This window comes from Anguilla rostrata, chromosome 1, assembly GCF_018555375.3.
Source record: "Anguilla rostrata isolate EN2019 chromosome 1, ASM1855537v3, whole genome shotgun sequence".
Taxonomy (NCBI): domain Eukaryota; kingdom Metazoa; phylum Chordata; class Actinopteri; order Anguilliformes; family Anguillidae; genus Anguilla; species Anguilla rostrata.
In genome coordinates, this window is record NC_057933.1 from 61,825,887 (window position 1) to 61,844,471 (window position 18,585).

The 18,585-nt window shown below is 41.5% G+C and overlaps 1 protein-coding gene across 4 annotated transcripts in view; it reads left to right on the forward strand.

Annotated features, from left to right (window-relative positions):
* The window catches only part of nkd2b (NKD inhibitor of WNT signaling pathway 2b), a 35,394-nt gene extending 23,568 nt beyond the window's left edge, over positions 1–11,826 (forward strand). The window contains exons 3-10 of one of the 4 annotated variants that reach the window (XM_064347584.1): positions 2,455–2,570; positions 4,129–4,189; positions 5,386–5,513; positions 6,570–6,665; positions 7,876–8,026; positions 8,631–8,715; positions 9,314–9,441; positions 9,995–11,826. In XM_064347584.1, coding sequence (XP_064203654.1) covers positions 2,481–2,570; positions 4,129–4,189; positions 5,386–5,513; positions 6,570–6,665; positions 7,876–8,026; positions 8,631–8,715; positions 9,314–9,441; positions 9,995–10,587 — 1,332 coding nt within the window. In that variant the 5' untranslated portion in view covers positions 2,455–2,480 and the 3' untranslated portion in view covers positions 10,588–11,826. The remainder of the gene's footprint in view (positions 1–2,454; positions 2,571–4,128; positions 4,190–5,385; positions 5,514–6,569; positions 6,666–7,875; positions 8,027–8,630; positions 8,716–9,313; positions 9,442–9,994) is intronic. The other 3 variants (XM_064347575.1, XM_064347565.1, XM_064347591.1) reach the window with 3 other exon arrangements.
* Positions 11,827–18,585: the final 6,759 nt, after the last annotated feature.

Genomic DNA, 18,585 nt, shown 5'->3' on the forward strand with positions numbered 1-18,585 from the left:
ATTAATGCGAGTACTCCGTTGATGGGGGAAAAGGTTCTATAGCAGCGGAAAAGGCTGGATTCAGCTGTGTGGTTTGTCTGGAGTGTGAGAGCATCACCCAGATGTTGATCAGATGGTGCTGGAATGAGAAGACGCCCTGTTCTCGCTCTTTTATTCCGTCTCTTAGTTAATTAAACATATGGTGCGCACATTTGGGCTCAAACAACAACCCAGTGGGTGAGATTGTTTTATGGTCGAAGAGACCACATGTGACTTAATGCATCAAGCTTTACAATGCAGAATGAGGTAAAGGGCTGGTAAGGTTGATGTTCGGTTTTCGCCCCACTCTCTCTGTGTATGACCCTGCGTATCTGTTCCTGTTGGGATATGTTGGGTATGTGAAAACATCTACTTCGCTGTACTGATTCTTTTTCAAAATGGAACCCTCCTCCTCTGGCCTGCTCCTGTGACGCATCAGGTCAATATGTTTGTGTATGCATGTTCCATTATAAATATACAGGACCTTTAGTGTGTCTTTTATATGGTACATCCTTAACATTACAAAACATATTTAAGCAACTCACTGAAACAATTTTCACTAAATATTAACTATTTATTTGTGCTTGAGGCATCTACCAGGGACCAGAAAGGTCACCCTCAGCGATGCAGTGTAAGCCTGCTAGTTTTCTTTGGTAGTGTCTTTAATGCTAACATAAATACTCAGTCAGACTAAAGGTTGCCGAACAGAAATAGCAACGGATTTTGGATACTTTGAAAGAAATTGATTATTTTTGGTTGGTCTATTAAACAAGCATTGTTATCCAGCATACAGTATTCATAATCAACAAAAACCTAAAAGGAAAGTTCTATAATGACTTCTTGCCCAATTCCCTTCTTATCCATAAACTGTTGTTCTATTAACTGTCTAAGAAGTAAAGGAACGATTGAGAGGACCTGGGGACTTGCTTTTGAAAGAAAACAACAGGCCCCGCGCAAAGAAGAGTGAAAGAGAGAGAGAGGAGTGTGGCGAGCTCCCACTGAGTGTCCTTATTAATGACAGCTGCTCATGAGGGGGGTGGGGGGTGCATTTCTTCCTTCCAGAGGTAGATAATAACCTGACCACTCACTATAGCCCAGGGGACTCCACTCAACAGACCCCTGAGTATTCCCACTCTCTTTAAAACCAACCTGCTTGGAATTAAATGCTTGCAGATGCATAATAGTTTTAGACAGCAATTAGCTGAATGTGATTTGTGGATATGTGACTGGAATGAAAGCCTGTTGGCACTGAGGCCATCCAGGACCAGGGATTGAGCAGCCCTGCAGAAACTAGCCTTATTTCCATGGCTGGAAAAGGTGTGTGTCGGGGATGAACTGTGTTTTTTTGCTTTTTGTTTTTACTTTTCAAATAACAAAAGCTGCTTTAAGATTTTTGGCCATAGTTAGAAACATAGCTGGCAGATGAACATGTTTTTTGACCAATTACTTAAGAATAGATGCACCTTCTATGTTCTGTGTGAACAAAACTGTTTTGTTCCATTTGCGTTTCAAATTTGAGTCTTGGCTTAATTTCTTTCCTGCTTGTTTACTTTAATTGTATGTGCAACTTCTTTCTAGCTAGTTGCAGTAACTACTTGCTATCAGCTGAAAATGCAGCTGCCCTTTCGATTCTGTTAAATTTCAATGGGACTTTTACAACACAAACTAAGATAAGCTATATGCACGGGGTCCGGTTTATCTTTTATGCTTGTACTTGGTCTTGACACAATCAGATTTTGGTCCAATGTGGTTTCACATAGCTGTGGAAATATAGCTACTGGGACCCTCTGTGACCAAAGCTGAGTTGCATTACAGACGCTAAACCCCTCCAGGATCATGGTTGATTAGCCCTGCAAACACTAAAGCCCTGTAGGATTGGGGTTGAGTAGCCCCGCAGACACTAAAGCCCTGCAGTTTGGGGGTTGAGTAGCCCCACAGATGCTAAGGCCCTGCAGTTTGGGGGTTGAGTAGCCCCACAGATGCTAAGGCCCTGCAGTTTGGGGGTTGAGTAGCCCCACAGATGCTAAGGCCCTGCAGTTTGGGGGTTGAGTAGCCCCACAGATGCTAAAGCCCTGCAGTTTGGGGGTTGAGTAGCCCCACAGATGCTAAAGCCCTGCAGTTTGGGGGTTGAGTAGCCCCACAGATGCTAAAGCCCTGCAGGTTGGGGGTTGAGTAGCCCTGTAGACACTAAAGCCCTGCAGGTTGGGGGTTGAGTAGCCCTGTAGACACTAAAGCCCTGCAGGTTGGGGGTTGAGTAGCCCTGTAGACACTAAAGCCCTGCAGGTTGGGGGTTGAGTAGCCCTGTAGACACTGCGGTCCTCCAGGGCCACGGTAGAGGAGACACATTTCAGCTTCTCGCTGCATTATCAGGGAGGAAACCAGGCATCTCCTTATAAGACTGAGCTCTCATCCTTTCCCTTTTCCATCTGTCCCAAGAGCCTAATTCTCAGTGTGTCCCAACCATGACCCTGACACACGTCAGCTCTCTCTGTGGAGATGGCCAGGGACAGATTACAGGCTCCAATTTCTCCTCTTCCTCTGAAGCAAAGAATGTGAGTAGGCTTTCTGAGAGAGGTGGATGGCATGCCTCACCCACACAGCTAAGGAAGTGGAAGGTTTCTGGTCATGAAAATGTATGCAGATGCAGATTCTATTTAAGATTTGGGGTTTTAAAGTACAGGTATTATAAATACAGGTATTTATTACCTCTTTAAAAATGAACTGCAATGCAACAATACATCAACAGAAATAAAGACTATTGTGGAGTCCATAGGATAGGATCTGATTTTATGTTTTAAAAAATGCACATGCACACACACACACACACACACACACAGAATTGGAGTTATTTACATTAGTTCGTACTTTATTGTTTGTAAATCTTGCTTTACAAAGCTGCATTCCCTTAGCACAGACAGTACAGAAATAAAAATAATAGGCTACAGTTTTAGCATCATTGCAGATAATGGACAAGTTACAGTTCCACACACTACATGTTGCACAGTTTGACTGTACTGTTCAAGTCATCCTTGATGCTTTATTGGCATTTCCTTATTCAGCAATATACTTTTTAGTGTACTCCAGAAACCGGGTAAAATGGACAAATTTGGAAGATAATCAAATAGGGAAAATGAATATTTACCACACAAAAGACAGCTTCAGATTCTTCTTAGGTCACTATAGATATTCGGTTATCACTAGGGGATTTTATGCATAATTATAATATTTTTATACATAATGTAATAATATAGTGAAGAATATAATAAGAATATAATAAGATAATATAATAAGAATGGAAAGGTTTCTCTAGCTACAATTTTTCAAGCAACGGGATTAAAGCAACAAAAAAGAAAAATTAACAGAATGAAATATTCACAAAATAATCCCTTTTCTTTTCTTGCCATAAATCTGTCAGATATTCCAGCGTGCTGAAATGTATGTGTTTCCAAGAACAAAGTGGTAATAATAGTACTAAGCCAACCACCCGATCCCCCTCCCAATATTCACTCACGCACACACATACACACTCAGACACACACACACACACACACACACCAGCCCCCCCCCCCCCATTAATCGCCCCAGCACTAACCCTCCCCCCAAAGATCACAGATCTGTTCCCTGTAAAGTCATTTCGGTTTTCAGCCAAGTTTGGCGGGCCCTTCTCTGTGAGCGCGGCGGAGCGATGGAGAGCATATGGCTTTTTTGGATATATGCACGGCTTTGTGGGAGTTGGAGCGAGCTTGAAAGGCTTGGCTGTGGCGGCGATCCTGTGACCCAGACAGTGAAACACAATAAGCGTGCAGATGTTCAAAGTGTTCGCCGCCCAGTCCTGCCCCGCCCCCTCCCTCTGCCTCTCATCTCCTGGCCAGCCATCCCACAGTAGGAAATGCTTGAGTTTGAAATGTTTGTTTTCTCAGTGTCTGTGGTCAAAGAGCTGTAGATTCACTTACATCTCTCTCTCTCTCTCTCTCTCTCTTACTCTTGCTTTCTATCTCTTTCTCTCTCTTGCTCTCTATCTGTTACTTTCTCTCTCTCACTCTATATCTCTTACTGTCTCTCTCTCTCACTCACTTTCCCTCTCTCTCTCTGATTTCTCACCCTCTCCAGGAGTTGGCAAGTAGTGAGCTGAAAGATGGACAATTCCCAGAGCATCACTGTCCCCTAGAGGGTAAGTAGAAAAGTGCAGCATTTTTCTTTTTAAAATATGTATATTTTAATTGAGTTCATGTGATTCTTCTGGGGCCTGCATCTGCTTTTGTCTTGGGTTGGACTGAAATCAAGAATCTTACACAATGGAACACATTTGAACAGTTTCACAATAAATGAAAGCAAATATGTGAAATACACAAGTTACATCTGTTATGGGACTGTCATAAGGCTGTTTCCTCTTGAAAAATGGATGTAATTAATGGTGCTTCAGTCTCAGACTCACTGTAATCCCCCAGTGCTATGCCCATAACCAATGGAAGTCCTGTAATGTTCACTATTCATTTTTTATGGTGAAATGTTTCTTTTGGCACTATCTTGTTCATATTAATCCTGAACATGTATGCACTCTGGCAGCTATTCTTGTAACAGCAACCTGTGTAAACAGCACTGCTGAAAGTTTTGGAATGGAAAGATCAGTTTAAACAAAAGCTTGTTAGTACAGGATTACAAGCACTTTTAATTTCACTGTAAAAAATACAGCACACATGTTCAAATAATAAAATAACTCAGCTTTCCCAAGGGACCATCTAGAAATGTACAAACCAAGTAAGTAAAATTGCTTGCCATAAATGCAGGCTGTGCCCTTTAGCCTAGATTTTATGATTTTGATTCTGACTTATTCAATGCACTAACTATGCCCAGGATTTGATAGCCACAGCTAGCACACAGCTGGCTTCCTCCTGCCATGATATGGTTTTATTTAAATGGACGATTCACTTCCTGGGTTTTTAAGAATATTATTTCAGTTTTTTGATTGGCCCACAGTTCTGTGTGCAATGAAGATTTAGATATTTACAGAGGTTTCTGCCAACAGCTGGCTTTACAATGGATGGAATAGGGGCATTTGGGGGTATATATATATGTACTTCAAGAATATATGTATTCATCTAATATCTGACTATGTTTACAGTCTGAAGGACATCTCTCTGTTTATTTTTATATGGGAACCATGACATTGTGAAATTTGTTTGTTAGCTCTATGTCTTGACTGTTGATTGATTGACTTGTGTAATTTATATCTCATTTTGCCACAGCTGTAAAAAACAAACAAACAAACAAACAAAACAGTGATAAATACTGAAACAGATTGGTGGCACAGATGTGTAAAGGTGGATGAGTGAATGTTAATAAAGTACTGGTCTGTGTGTTTTGCAGTCATTTTACCTCCAGAGAAGGCAGAGGGATGTGAGAGCTACATGCAGTTCCTCCACCAGGAGGAGGGGGAACGTGAGCCCCAGAAGGAGCCTGGCAGAGCCCCTGGGAAGAAGCGCATCAGCCTGGATGTGAGAGCCTCTCCCCATTTCCGAAATTGTTAACAGTGAAAGTTTTGTCTTACTACAATTGTACCTGAAATGTTTAAATTTTATTCTACTTATGAATATTCATGAAATGGCTTGAACAAAGACAATAGCATGGCAATGTCTTTTGTGTCCTTTGGCATGTCTTTATGAATATACATAAGTTGCAATATAGCACCAGAAACTGACATCTCATTAGGTTATAGAGTAGAAACTATTAGCATGGTTTCCTGTTTCGGACCCAGAAACTTCATTGTTCTGGCTCTCTACTTCTATTTTCAAATAAAAAAAAAACAACACTCATAGCTGATTTTCTTTTCTTTCACTGTCGCAAAATTTCTTCAAAATCTAACTGGCTGAATATGTGTGTTCATTTTTACCTCTGTGTGTGGTGGTAGCTCACTTGTGTGGATATGTGCATGATTGCAGTGTTTTTCTTTGAAAGTACTGCTGAGTGAATCAGAATCAATTAAGGGGCTCCTATCAGTTTCATACACAGAAAGGAAGCACTGAGCACCGTTTTGCGTTAAACTACTTTCCTGCTCCTCTTCCTGGCTCCTGCCTCGTTGACACAACCCCCCTTCGGCACGTCAGCTCCCCGATCAGTTGCTGCGTCGCCGTGTCCAACAGTTTATTTTTCCAATTATGATCCTGTCACTGGATACCCCTGAATCAGAGGCTGCCAGGGAGACCTGTGACTGAGAATTGTATTTAAAGTCTTTTTCCTGGAACAGGAAGACTGACTGGAGCATAAACTAAAAGACATTTCTGTTCCCTCTCCCCACCTCATTTCCAAACACAGGTGATTGGAGTCACCAATATAGAAAGCTTTTGACCAGAAATGGAATCGTTTTCGCGTATCTATTTCCTTAAAAATGAATGAAAATAAACTGCAGAATAACAGGGCTGACCTGAAAAGGTTTCTTTCATTAATGCAAAGAGACATGCGTAATCACATACTGATCAGCGGAGTGTGTGTGGCCTGAATTTTTATTGACCCATACTGGCTTCCCTGGTAAGGTTGTGTCTCCTTGGTCACAGGATCTGGAATGTGACGTGTCGGTAGAGGAGGACAATCGTCAGGAGTGGATCTTCACCCTGTACGACTTTGACAATAGTGGGAAAGTTACTAAGGAGGTAATTTGTGTCCCCCAGCCTCTGCTGTTCATATATACCAATGCGACAGGTCCACACGCTCTCATACAGAATGGCTTACCTTTACACATTACCCATGTGTACAACTTTACGTTTGCTCAGATATTCATTCAGATGCAATTAATAACAGTGCCCCATGTCTGAATCAAACCTGCAGTCCCATAATTTGTAGACTATGCTATCATGTGGACAAACTCCAACCTCAAACACAATGAAACACACTCTATTGTGTTATACGATACCATACAGGATACAAGGACACTGACTAATACTACTAATTAAAACTAGCAGCTTATTATTCTTTACGGTGCATATATTGGTGAAGTATTTTATATGAATTTTATGGTTATTAATAATCATTAACTGCATGTTTAAAAATAAGGTTAAGATTATGTTGTTCTTGCTTTGGTCGGGGTAAATGAAAGTTATAAGTTGCATATTATTCTCTATAAATGCATAATATTTAAAATGTACGCCATGTAATAAGTTACATAAATACATTCAAAAGTAGTTTCTGCTGTTTATGCATAATTCTTTATGCAAAACCTATTTCTTATGGTTTGTATTGTTCATTTTGTTTTTAATTAGAGCAATGTGTCTGTCTCTCTGTCTTGCCTTATCTCTGTCGCACTTTGGAAAGGCACTTTAACTCTTGACACGTCTCACTGGTATATTGTTACTGAATGGATGTCTGACTTGGTAAAGGCACTTTAACTCTTGGTTCCTCTCACTGGTATAGTGTTACTGAATGGATGTCTGACTTGGTAAAGGCACTTTAACTCTTGGTTCGTCTCACTGGTATAGTGTTACTGAATGGATGTCTGACTTGGTAAAGGCACTTTAACTCTTGTTGTCTATAGTTACTGAAGGATTCTGACTGGTGAAGGCACTTACTCTGGTTCGTCTCACTGGTATAGTGTTACTGAATGGATGTCTGACTTGGTAAAGGCACTTTAACTCTTGGTTCGTCTCACTGGTATAGTGTTACTGAATGGATGTCTGACTTGGTAAAGGCACTTTAACTCTTGGTTCGTCTCACTGGTATAGTGTTACTGAATGGATGTCTGACTTGGTAAAGGCACTTTAACTCTTGACTCATCTCACTGGTATAGTGTTACTGAATGGATGTCTGACTTGGTGCGTGTTAATGAGCTACGTGTTAATGAGCAGATATCTCTCTGGGTTTTATCAGGACATGTCCAGTCTGATGCACACCATCTACGACGTGGTGGACGCCTCTGTCAACCAGTCCTCCCACAGCAAGAGTAAGACCCTGCGGGTGAAGCTCACCGTCACCCCCGAGCCCGGGACTCGACGGAGAGACGCCACCAGTCCTGGAGCAGGTGGGCAACATAGAGCTCTATTCTCACTCTACGCCTGAGTCTGTTCTGTTCTGGGGAACTGGTGTGAGTGAGCTTCCAGAATTTAGGAATAATCTCCTTACAGACATGCACCTTATTGAGAGAGGTTGACAACAAAAGAGCATGTGGTAACATTACGTACAATATGTATGTTTTGTCATGTTTATTGCTGTGGGTTGGCAATCACATAATATGTGCTTTAGTTCTGTGGTACTTTGAGTACAGGAAAACAGTTTTGAGAGCAAGAATATTTCATTATATATACCGTAGATTTATAACTGAATTGCCTGATTTAATTCGGGGTTGAAAAGGTCTCCTTCAATAGCAAATTTTCCTTCATAAAATTGTATTACCGTTTTTTTTTCTTCTTTCTTGTTCATTAACAAGCCTTTAAGAATGCTCCAGGAGATAATAAATATGGTGATAAATATGGTGTTCGGAATTTATTACAGAAATAGGTAATTGATTTGTAAAAATAAAAATGTTGAATTAATTAAAAACACAGACAAGAATAAAACAGGCAGGATTAAAATGAGAAAAATGGACCGAACTCCTGGTATCAATGCTGTCTTCCTCTCTTCTTCAGATTGGGAGGCGGGTCACTGCCGGGGTGAACCCAGCCACCAGGCGGAAGGGTGCTACGCTGACCGACGGCTGTCAGCCCACATCAGGTGAGCTCCCCTGAGAGCAGGTCTACCTGCACAGCGTCCGGGCCCCACTCTGAGTCACAACACCACACGAGTTCGTCCAGCTGAATGGGGATCAGGGCTGGAGGTTCAGTTGGTCTGAGTGCTGGGACCGTGAAATGTTTGAGCATTTGAAAAACGTGACACGTGTATACAGTATGGAGAGAAGATTTTTTTTGTCTTCTGGTCCCAATTTGGAATACCTGTATTCACTCACAGTGCTTTAGTTCTGAGACCTGTGCTATCAGTTTGGGTGAGTGCAGACAAGCACATGCACAAGCACATGTAATCCATCCCAACCTGTGATTATAAACTCCACAGGGTAGTATTGTTTTGTGGGTTTTCTGAGGGCAGATTGTTTCTTTCTTTGCTCTGTGTAAAGTGGACAATAAACAGATTGTATTTCTACAATAATGGAAGAGAATCTCTGAAAGTTTTACCCAAGCTTCCTCTGGGCAGATCACATCAGGTCCCAGGCAGAAGCATTCTGACTTGTGGGACCCCTTGTGTTGTCTTTGACCACATCTGTCCTTCCTGGACCCAAAAGTATATCATTAATATTACTGTCTTTATCTCACCCTAGAAGACATAACAATGATCCTGTGCCAAGTGGAGAGGGGAACCATTACTGTGTGGATGAGAACACAGAGAGAAGGAATCACTACCTGGACCTGGCTGGGATAGAGAACTATACCTCTAGATTTGAAGCAGGTAACAGCACATGTCAGTATGCAGAATTGCATGTTTATGTACATGTAACAATGCCCTGTACCATACTATACTATACTTTGACATCCTATGCATGCCATGCCTATAATGTATTTCTATGCCTAATGTATTGCTATTGCATTGCTATTAGCTTATATAAATAGTACATTATACTGTACCATACTGTAATGCTTTCCTGTGTTTTATACCACACAATTCTGTCTTGTACACCATTCTCTATTGTGCTGAGCTATGCTGGAAAACACTACACTGAACAATGCAGCACACAGTGCTACCCATGAAAGAAAGAGGCTGTATTGTTTAGAAATTCATGATACATTCCCTGGGGTACGTATCATGAATTTCTCATTTGATCGAGAGCTTCTACATAACAGAAAATACAAATTCCATCAAATTTTTTGATCGGCAAAATAAATTATTGATGTTTTTGGACTGGATGAACATTACAATTAAAGACATTCCTATATGCATTCGCTGTACTGTAAGCTAACCAATAAGGCTGGACTGACGGCCCTTCCTATCACCCCGCCCACAGGTCCGCCCCCTCCGCCTCCCCCTCAGGAGAGCCATGGGCGTGGCTCGCACTCACAGAACCGGTCCCGGTCCCAAGACTCTGAGGGGCACCTGGCCCACCAGCGCCGCTCGCAGGTCCTGGGGGAGAATTGCACCGCTTCAGAGTCCCGTGGGAGGGGCCCCCAGTTCCTCAGGTCCCCCAAGGTTATGTCATCAAAGGGGGCGGGAGCAACCCCATCAGGAGGCAATGGAGGGGGCAAGTCCAGCAAGTGCCATGGGTACTACCACCCAGCACAGCTTGGCGGGCAGGATGTGTACCACCTGCCCCCACACAGTCAGCACCAGCCCGCTTCAGCTCACCACCAGCACCCCCTGCAGCACAGCCACAGCAAGCGTCTCCGTGCCAAGGCCCGGGACGCCCTCTCCCCCTCCAAGGCCCCCTTCCCCCAGCACCCTCCTCAGCAGCAGCCTGCCCCCCAGGGGCCTGAGAGAGAGCAGCCCCACGTCCTGCCGGGCAGCCCGGGGTTTGTGGTTCCCGTCGTGCAGCGCCACGAGCACCACCATCACCACGAACACCACCATCATCACCACTACCACCACTACCACCAGACATGACTGCAGGCCACCAAGGCAGACAATCAGACAGGCCTGAGGCACACCACAGTCATCCCTCCGAAATGATACTCCAGATCCCAGGGTTCCCTCCCTCCGCCTCCAAAGGCCATCCTCCGGACACTTTCCTTGTCTGCTGACACAGCCATTTTAACTTAAAACGGGACTTCCGGAAACTTAATCACAAATCTGATGTTTCCTTCTAGGCTGTCGCCCCTCCTGCTGTGCTGTCGCTCTCGTTCATAGCCCCTCTGCAGTCCTGGTGTTTGAGTGGGCCTCACTGACTGCACAGTTTTACATTACTTCACACCTTTTTCTCTTATCATCTGCTGTCACACTTCTCCCTAGAAAGAGTGTATGTGTAGTAAGTGTCCCAATAGGGCTGGTTAGCTCTGTGCTGATGATGGTTCTCGTGCGTTCTCAGGTGTAAGGTGCTGCTCTTTAGCTATACTGAAAAGGCTACTTCCCCTCCAGGAAACCTGCAATGGACAAGGGGCAATTTCCCTTCATGGGTTAAAAAAGAAGTTAATCACCACTGCCAGTTTTAATGCAAAAATGCCTTTCTATATGTATAAAAATCTATATGAATATACATATATTACTGTATAATTATACTGTGTATGCATATTTATCGTTGTGTATGCATATACATTTATGTATATGTTACTGTCTTTTATATATTTTAATAAACACATATTGTTAATTAAAGTTCTTTAATATATTTATATCCTCCATTTATATCCCGTACTTCACTGAGGTACTCCACTGTTCCACAGTAGTTATGTCAGGTACTCTTTTAATCCCCAACAGTGTAGAATCCATGGACTTTCTTTATGCCCTTGTTAAGACACTTTCAGATTCACCATTAAAATGTAAAATCCTCCCATATCTTCCATAACAAATTCCAGTTATCTTCCATAACAATTTAAACTACTTGTCTAAAGTAATTTATAGGCCTAAATTAATGTATAGAGGGACACTACCAAAGACAGATCATCAGTAATTGAATAGCACAACAGTGCGAACAGCACTGGAACCCATTAAGACCCAGAACTTCCTACTAGATACCGCTGGAAATTGTAGTCCAACAGTGCAGACTCTTGGACAGATATTCTTGGATATCTAAAGTTCTTGGGTGTACTGTATATTCTCGGAATTTCTTGACAACCATTGATGTATTGCTGCCATCTTGTGGCCGTATGGGAAGCAAAATAACAGAAAATACACTGTATTGTATTCAATAAATTAGTTACTAACTATTCTTTTTGGGCACGAAATATAATTATGTAATGATAATAATGAAGAGACCAAAATGTTTCTGACGTTGTGATATTAATTAAGATGAATTCAAATACCTTTAACCACGTTACTGCAGGGTTTGGCTTATGTCTATTGTTTAAATGACAACCTATTAAAATATATATATTTTGTCAGGTTGTATGCTCTGACATTATTGCTACTGTTGTGTTGATTCAGTGCAATGTGCATATTCAAAGCATATTTATGTTTACGTTAGTAACGTAAAATGCTCTGCGTCTCCGGATATTGTCAGCGAACTGGTACAGCTCAGGGTCATGTCTGCGTGGCAAATGGAAATTAGGCTACTCATGGGTGTCTGTAAACCCTTTCAGTGCGGGGTAACAATTCTACACAAGCCAAGCGCAGTGCACAGCCGTTCTCAGTACTTCAGGGCTATCTTTTCAAGCAAAATGTCTCCGTGGGACTGTTCCGTACAGCCTCAGAATCCCAGTTCTCGCGTAGTTAAGGAACGATACTGTACGCGTGCATGTAAGCTACTCTTTGCGCCGGTAGGCTACATATCTATTCGAAATAATTAAACCGTCCTACTCTGTAACTTTCTAAGTTTCTGCTACAGGCGCCAATGCCTGTTTGCAAAAGGAAAACATTTGACCCTATAAACCACGCTGTGTTGTTTCTTATTTCAGTACGTGATCCAGTTGCCTACATTCCATGCACTGCGCACCAAACACTCCCAAACCCCTTTACTTTTCAGAGCTGTGGAATACCATCACTTTCAAATTCAAAAGTGCTGTGCTGTTAGTTTCTCTGTCGTTAATTTGCGGGAAATATATTTTGTTCCTCAAGCAGAACGGCTCTGATAATGCTTTTTATGCAACATTAATAATGACTATCCCGAGTTGCTCATCCGTTCTTTCAGGACTTGCCATCAATGGTTTTATTTCTCGGGGCAAAAAGGAACCCCGACTGGGCCAAACAATGGAGGGCATGAAAAGAGATGGGAGGGTCGAATAAATGCAAATCTATCCACTTTGTACGGTTCGGAGTACCTCCCCCGGCATTGACAGCTGACAAATCTCCATCCAAAGTTTGCTGAGAGTTGGAAATCGCGACCTCGACCCTGCATTCTGTCGTAGTCATCCCGCGCTGCAAATAAATAAATATCCGGGTGAACAATTCACGGCTATGATTTCGTCGTTTGCAAATAACTGCGCGCGAATAAACGAATGACCTGTAAACCTTGTTGAATCGGATGATGAACTGGTGTTTATTTTGCCTGTCTCGTGGGAGAGGAAATCTGTGACAGCGCCGTGCACCTGCTAAGAACTTACCGAAGGTAAGAGGCATGTAGGATTCACGTAAATTCCAAAATGTTATTAATCGAACTTCAAAACAGTTCTGTATTAGTTTATCTTTAATTTGTAGCTAGTCTTTGAATGAATGCATTGTTGCGGGTCTTACCTTATGGCTCACATTCTGAGTTGTCTTTACGAAAAACAGTGTTACGGTTAAGTTAACGGTGAAATCAGTGCCATAGTTGCATTGCTAAAATTATTATAGGCTAAACATACACTGTAGTCATTGGTTATCAAACAGTTACTGTAGGGAAAAGGAAATATTCCCAGAAGTTGGCTCATTTCGCTCCTATATAATGTATTTTTTTTCATAAACTAGGCTACACTGCTAATATGTGTAGCTGTATTTTGTTAAGCTAAGCTCCTCTAGCCCGGGAAAAGTGATTATCTTCTGCGCACCAATGCCTGAGCTTTCCTGCAAGGCGTGCATGAGAAAAGGCTTGCAACACAATAGGCTCAGTGGGAGCCTGTCTGCCGTAGTTGGATGGGGGAGAAGTGGAAGGGTTTTGGAATATTAATCTTCTCAGTTTAAAAAAAAATCACCATGGATGCAAGCTGAGGGAAATGGCCCAGATATGATTTTGTCTAATTTGGAGATCTTCATGAACATTCCACAATGAAAAATTAATAGATGGGGCAAAGCAGTAATAAATGAAGTTTTCCTCATGAACAAGAGTACATACCCACCGACCACCCCCCCCCCCCCCCCCCCCCACCACACACATGCACGTATGCACACACACGTACGCAAAGGCATGCACACGCATGTCTTTGCGTAATGTAAAATTATAAAATATAAAAAATTATAATTATTTTAGCATGTCCACAGTGTAGTGGACCGTTTGTAGTTCAGTGCAGTAGTAATTGTTTACAGGAGGTCTTGAAGAAAAGCCTTTTCCTCAGAATTACATCAAAGAAGTCTCTGCATGAAGGCTTTCTCAAACAATTGCTTCATTCTATCCTCAAACATAGCCCAACACCCCCCACTCCCCACCTCCAATTTCCACTTGATTAAGCTCCAAGCTTCTTGAGTTGAATCTGGAGGGAAAATGGTTGGCTAATTCTTCGATGGGGAAGCCCAAACAAAGCTAACAGGGTTTTTTCCCCCCTTCCACTCTAATTTATATCAAACTGAAGAAGGTGTTAAAGGGCTTTTTGCCCTTACTGATTGTTAACTACTGTATTGTCAGCAAAATCAGGAAGGCGAAAGGTTAAAGAACAGGACTGGTGAGATACAACTGTAAAATAAGATAAAGGGAAAGCATTGATAAATTAATTTGTGTTTATTTTGATGTTTGTCCCAGTTCCCACGTGCTTGTCCTACTGAGTTATTCACAAAGGAACTCTCTCATTGTCCTCTGACCTCTTGGTCAAAACAGGCCATGGTCAAACTGAAATCTTAATGGGTGGTCGGTTATGCAGCATTACCTAGAATGAATGGAGACATGAAAACAAACATACTTAGCCCACTACAGTATAAAAGCAGTCTATTTAAAACATTGCTGTTTCCATTAAAGGTTAAGTAATTACTACAAATTTGTCATGGCCGTCAAAATGATTCACATGACATGAATGGTGTTGGTTGACCCCACTTCCTGTTCCCAGGACAGGATGTGGTAGCTGTACCCTAAACAGTAGGTTGCTGCTCTCTGCTCTGTCGGTGATATTTGGGTAAGCAGAGGGTACAGGGCATGCTGGCATCTTGTGTTGTGTGACGAGGCCATACCAACCACACTATTTTCACTTAACCATGGATTGTGGGCTGTTTCAAACTCATTGTTGGAACTTTTTTTGACCTGTAGAAACACAGAAAGCTGAAATACACAGTACCAGTGCTGCATTTTAGGTTTAGTTTCTGTTAAAATATGAGAGCACTGTATGTGGGCACTTCTGTGTTTGGCAATGGCAGAGTGTTTATATGACGTCTAGCATGGAGAGCTTTTTTGCAATCTTCAAGAATGACTTGATGCATCTACAGACAGGTGTAACTTGATATAACAAACACCTGCTGCCCTTCAATGCTCAATAAGCACTGTACCAGCTGCATTTGAAACATGGTAATTAGCGAACAGTTGCTTGTCTCAGCCCATGTTGTTTATGTAGCTGTCCTGTACCAGGAAGTCTCAATTTGGTTAGTAACCCTCACTTTGAAAATGATCTACCCCTGTTGTTTGCTTTATTAACCCCACATCTGCGTGAAGATCTTTCCCTCAGTGAGAAACAGTCAAGTAATTTGGGGAACTAGGTGAATAAGAATAGAAGGGTTCCCCACCTTAAGGTGGATTTTCCCTTAGGCTTCATATGTAACCTTGAAGTCAGGTCAGTACTCTCGCCTTGGCTGGGCATAAATGACCCTTGATCTAGGTCTGGGTTTGGAGTCAGATGGAACCTTTTATTATTTAGCAAGCCCTTTTATAGTAGCAGAACTGCTGTTTAAATCCATATGGCACTGCTGGCGTACCATTTGAAAGTCTGTAAGTGATTATTTACACATCCCCGATGTTGCATGACCAGGCACACGAAATGAGACCAGAAAAGGTCATTTGAAGTAAATAAACTGGACTCAGTGTCTCGTGGGAGGTACTGTACTGTAGTTGCAGACCCATTCATAGACTTGGATACAAGTTTTAAGGATGCTAGATGCAAGATGTTTATAGTGTGCTGTTGTGTATATAGGAGTTCATCATTAGAAAACCTATTACTTTGCTCCCTAGCCTGTCTATTTTATGCTTCAAAAGACAGGATAACCCCCACCCCCTCAATAGGGGGGCTTTGTACATTTTAATGTAAGTTTTGATTTTGGCCTCTGAAAAACATTTGTATTTCTTCTTTGTTAAATCCCTAAGCGTTACTGATTAGACGAATATTACAAGAATCGTTTCCAATTAGGCTAGTGGAAAAGGTTTTCCTACAACAGTTCTTCTGATAGTTCAGTCACGCCCAAAAGCTGATGTCTACGGGGATAAATCGGAGTGTCGGTTAGCCATAATTACAGCTTGCAGTTTTTAAGACTTTGGTTATCATCATTCTCCTTACCTTTTTAAGAATGGATTGGCATGATGATAAGGCTGGCCTCAGGAAAATGAACAGGTGGTCTACTGAGCAGAGGGGAGACAGGCAGTGTTTTTAGAGGGTGAGGGGGGAACTCTGTCAGGGGAGTCTCTGAACTGTTAAACCCAACTGCATTTCACACAGGTCTTCCTGGTCTACCATGTGAAAGATACTTTCTTTGTTCCCGTCTGGGGTACTGTTTACGTCTGTTCACTGATTTCAGTTAAACATCGGTTGAATGTAAATGCATACATATATCATTAGTCATTGTTTGATGCCAAGTACTGAAGTAAAAATTTGGATTAACCAGTTTGACACCACTGTCCCAATAATCTTGCATTAACCTGTATTTAAATGAAAAATCAAAAGGCCACTTCAATATGTAGGTGTCCACCATGTAATGTAATAATTTCATGTGTCACGTCATATGTTTACCCCAAGTGAGTAAGGTGGAAAAAAGTCTAGCTGGACTGCTGCCCAAATTTTCTTGGGTCATGTTGAATTTTGATGACTGTACGTATGTAATGGTGGACAAAGCTGACTTTGTAATGTAATTGCAAAGAAAAAAATAACACTTAATTTGTTTGAAATTGATTGACAAAGCTGTTGAATTGAATTCAGGGCGTAATGTGAAAGTTAGCAATTTTACTGTGTTAAATTTAAATCTGAAAAGATTAGCCTATAAAGATAATTTTCAAAGTAGTTTAATCATACATACAATAAGGCTGTATTCTATTGACAATAATTGATTGAATTGTGTTATGTATTTAAAAACTTTTTGAAAAGTATTTTAAAAGATATTTGGTTTTCAATCAGGTATTTGAATATTTCAAATGCAGAACAACATGGTTCAACATTCTGTTTTAAAAAACTTGATACTCGTACTCACAAAAATGTGACATTAATTAGGCTACAAATTCTGAAATAGGCATATGACCTCAGTTTGCACTTGGGCTTAAAAGGTTTCAGCTGATCAATATTTCATTCAGAATATTAAAAACAAAGTACAAAATTTTGTAGATCCAAACTGTGTGCTGTGCATTTAATGCATAAAGTATTTTAGACACAAAAGTGCACAGAAACCTTACAGGGGAAAAAGACAAAAAATAGTCTCCAGAACACTGTAAAAATTCTTTGCCTCTTGCTGTGGTTGCCTAGCAATGCGTGGTCAGTGGGGACGAGGAAAGGGCTGGTGAGTGAGACGATGGGCGCGCTTTCCCCCCCAAAATCCCAGCCCTTATCCTCCCCTCCTTTGTATCTCGCATACTAATGAGAGAGGACTTAGAGCTGATTCAAAATAAGGGGCGTCAAAGCACTCGGTAACTTTGAGCCCCTTCTCTACCTACTCCTCTTTGCTAATGCGGGGGCTGAGAAGGGTTGGAACGGGTGCACTGCTGGAGTGATCTTTGCTCTTTAATAGGACACAAAAAAAGACTGGAGACAAACACAAGCCTCCTCAATGAGTTTATTAATTAAGCGAGACAAATGGACAAGAAAATGCATTTCTTAGGCTGTCGTATTGCTTCTTCTTGAACAAAGTACCCAAAGGCATACAATGTAACACCAGGCAAAGTTTGCAGAGAGCTTGGCTCAGCAACACCAATCGAAATCTCCTGCTTTGCAACTGTTTTTTTTTCTTGCCTGAATTTGCCAAGTTTCTTCCTTTACCACTAGAGGTGGTCCTCACTCTAGTTTGTAGAGCAGAGTCATTCTAACGCTGGATATGGAGCTAGCTGCTTCACGGTACTGTTCCATAAGGTGCTCTGGCGTGTTTGTATGTCCAATCAGAAATTGTCAAGAGATTTCATGTATTTTGTGAGGAATGCATTTGTTCACAAAAAAGAGGTTGATTCTGGACTCAACTGCTTTGAAAGGGCTGATCATTCCGGGAATCTGCCTCAAATGCATCTTTAAACAGGAAGGAACAATTATACTGATAACAACTAAAAAAGCACCAGTTTCTGTAAGACCAGTGTCTTCTCATCTGAAAAACATCATTATGAAGGCTCCCAAGGTAACTTGAACTTTCCAAGGATGCCACTATAAATTGTTTAATATGTTTATGTGGTTCATCAAAACATATTTTAAGTGCTGTCACTCATCCTTTTGTGAAGGGTGCTGCTCAATGCCATTTTTTTAAAGATATTTTTCTTGACTAATTCGGTGCGCTGAAGTGTTCAGATATTTCAGGGTTTAATATTTTTTTAACTTGAGGAATTTCAGAAAAACCGCCATGTTGTACTGAGCTGACAACACGTTTATGAATCTGTTCTTCATACATTACACTGTGTAGGGTTGTATGTTTGGTTTACTTTTCTGTACTTGACCTAAACAT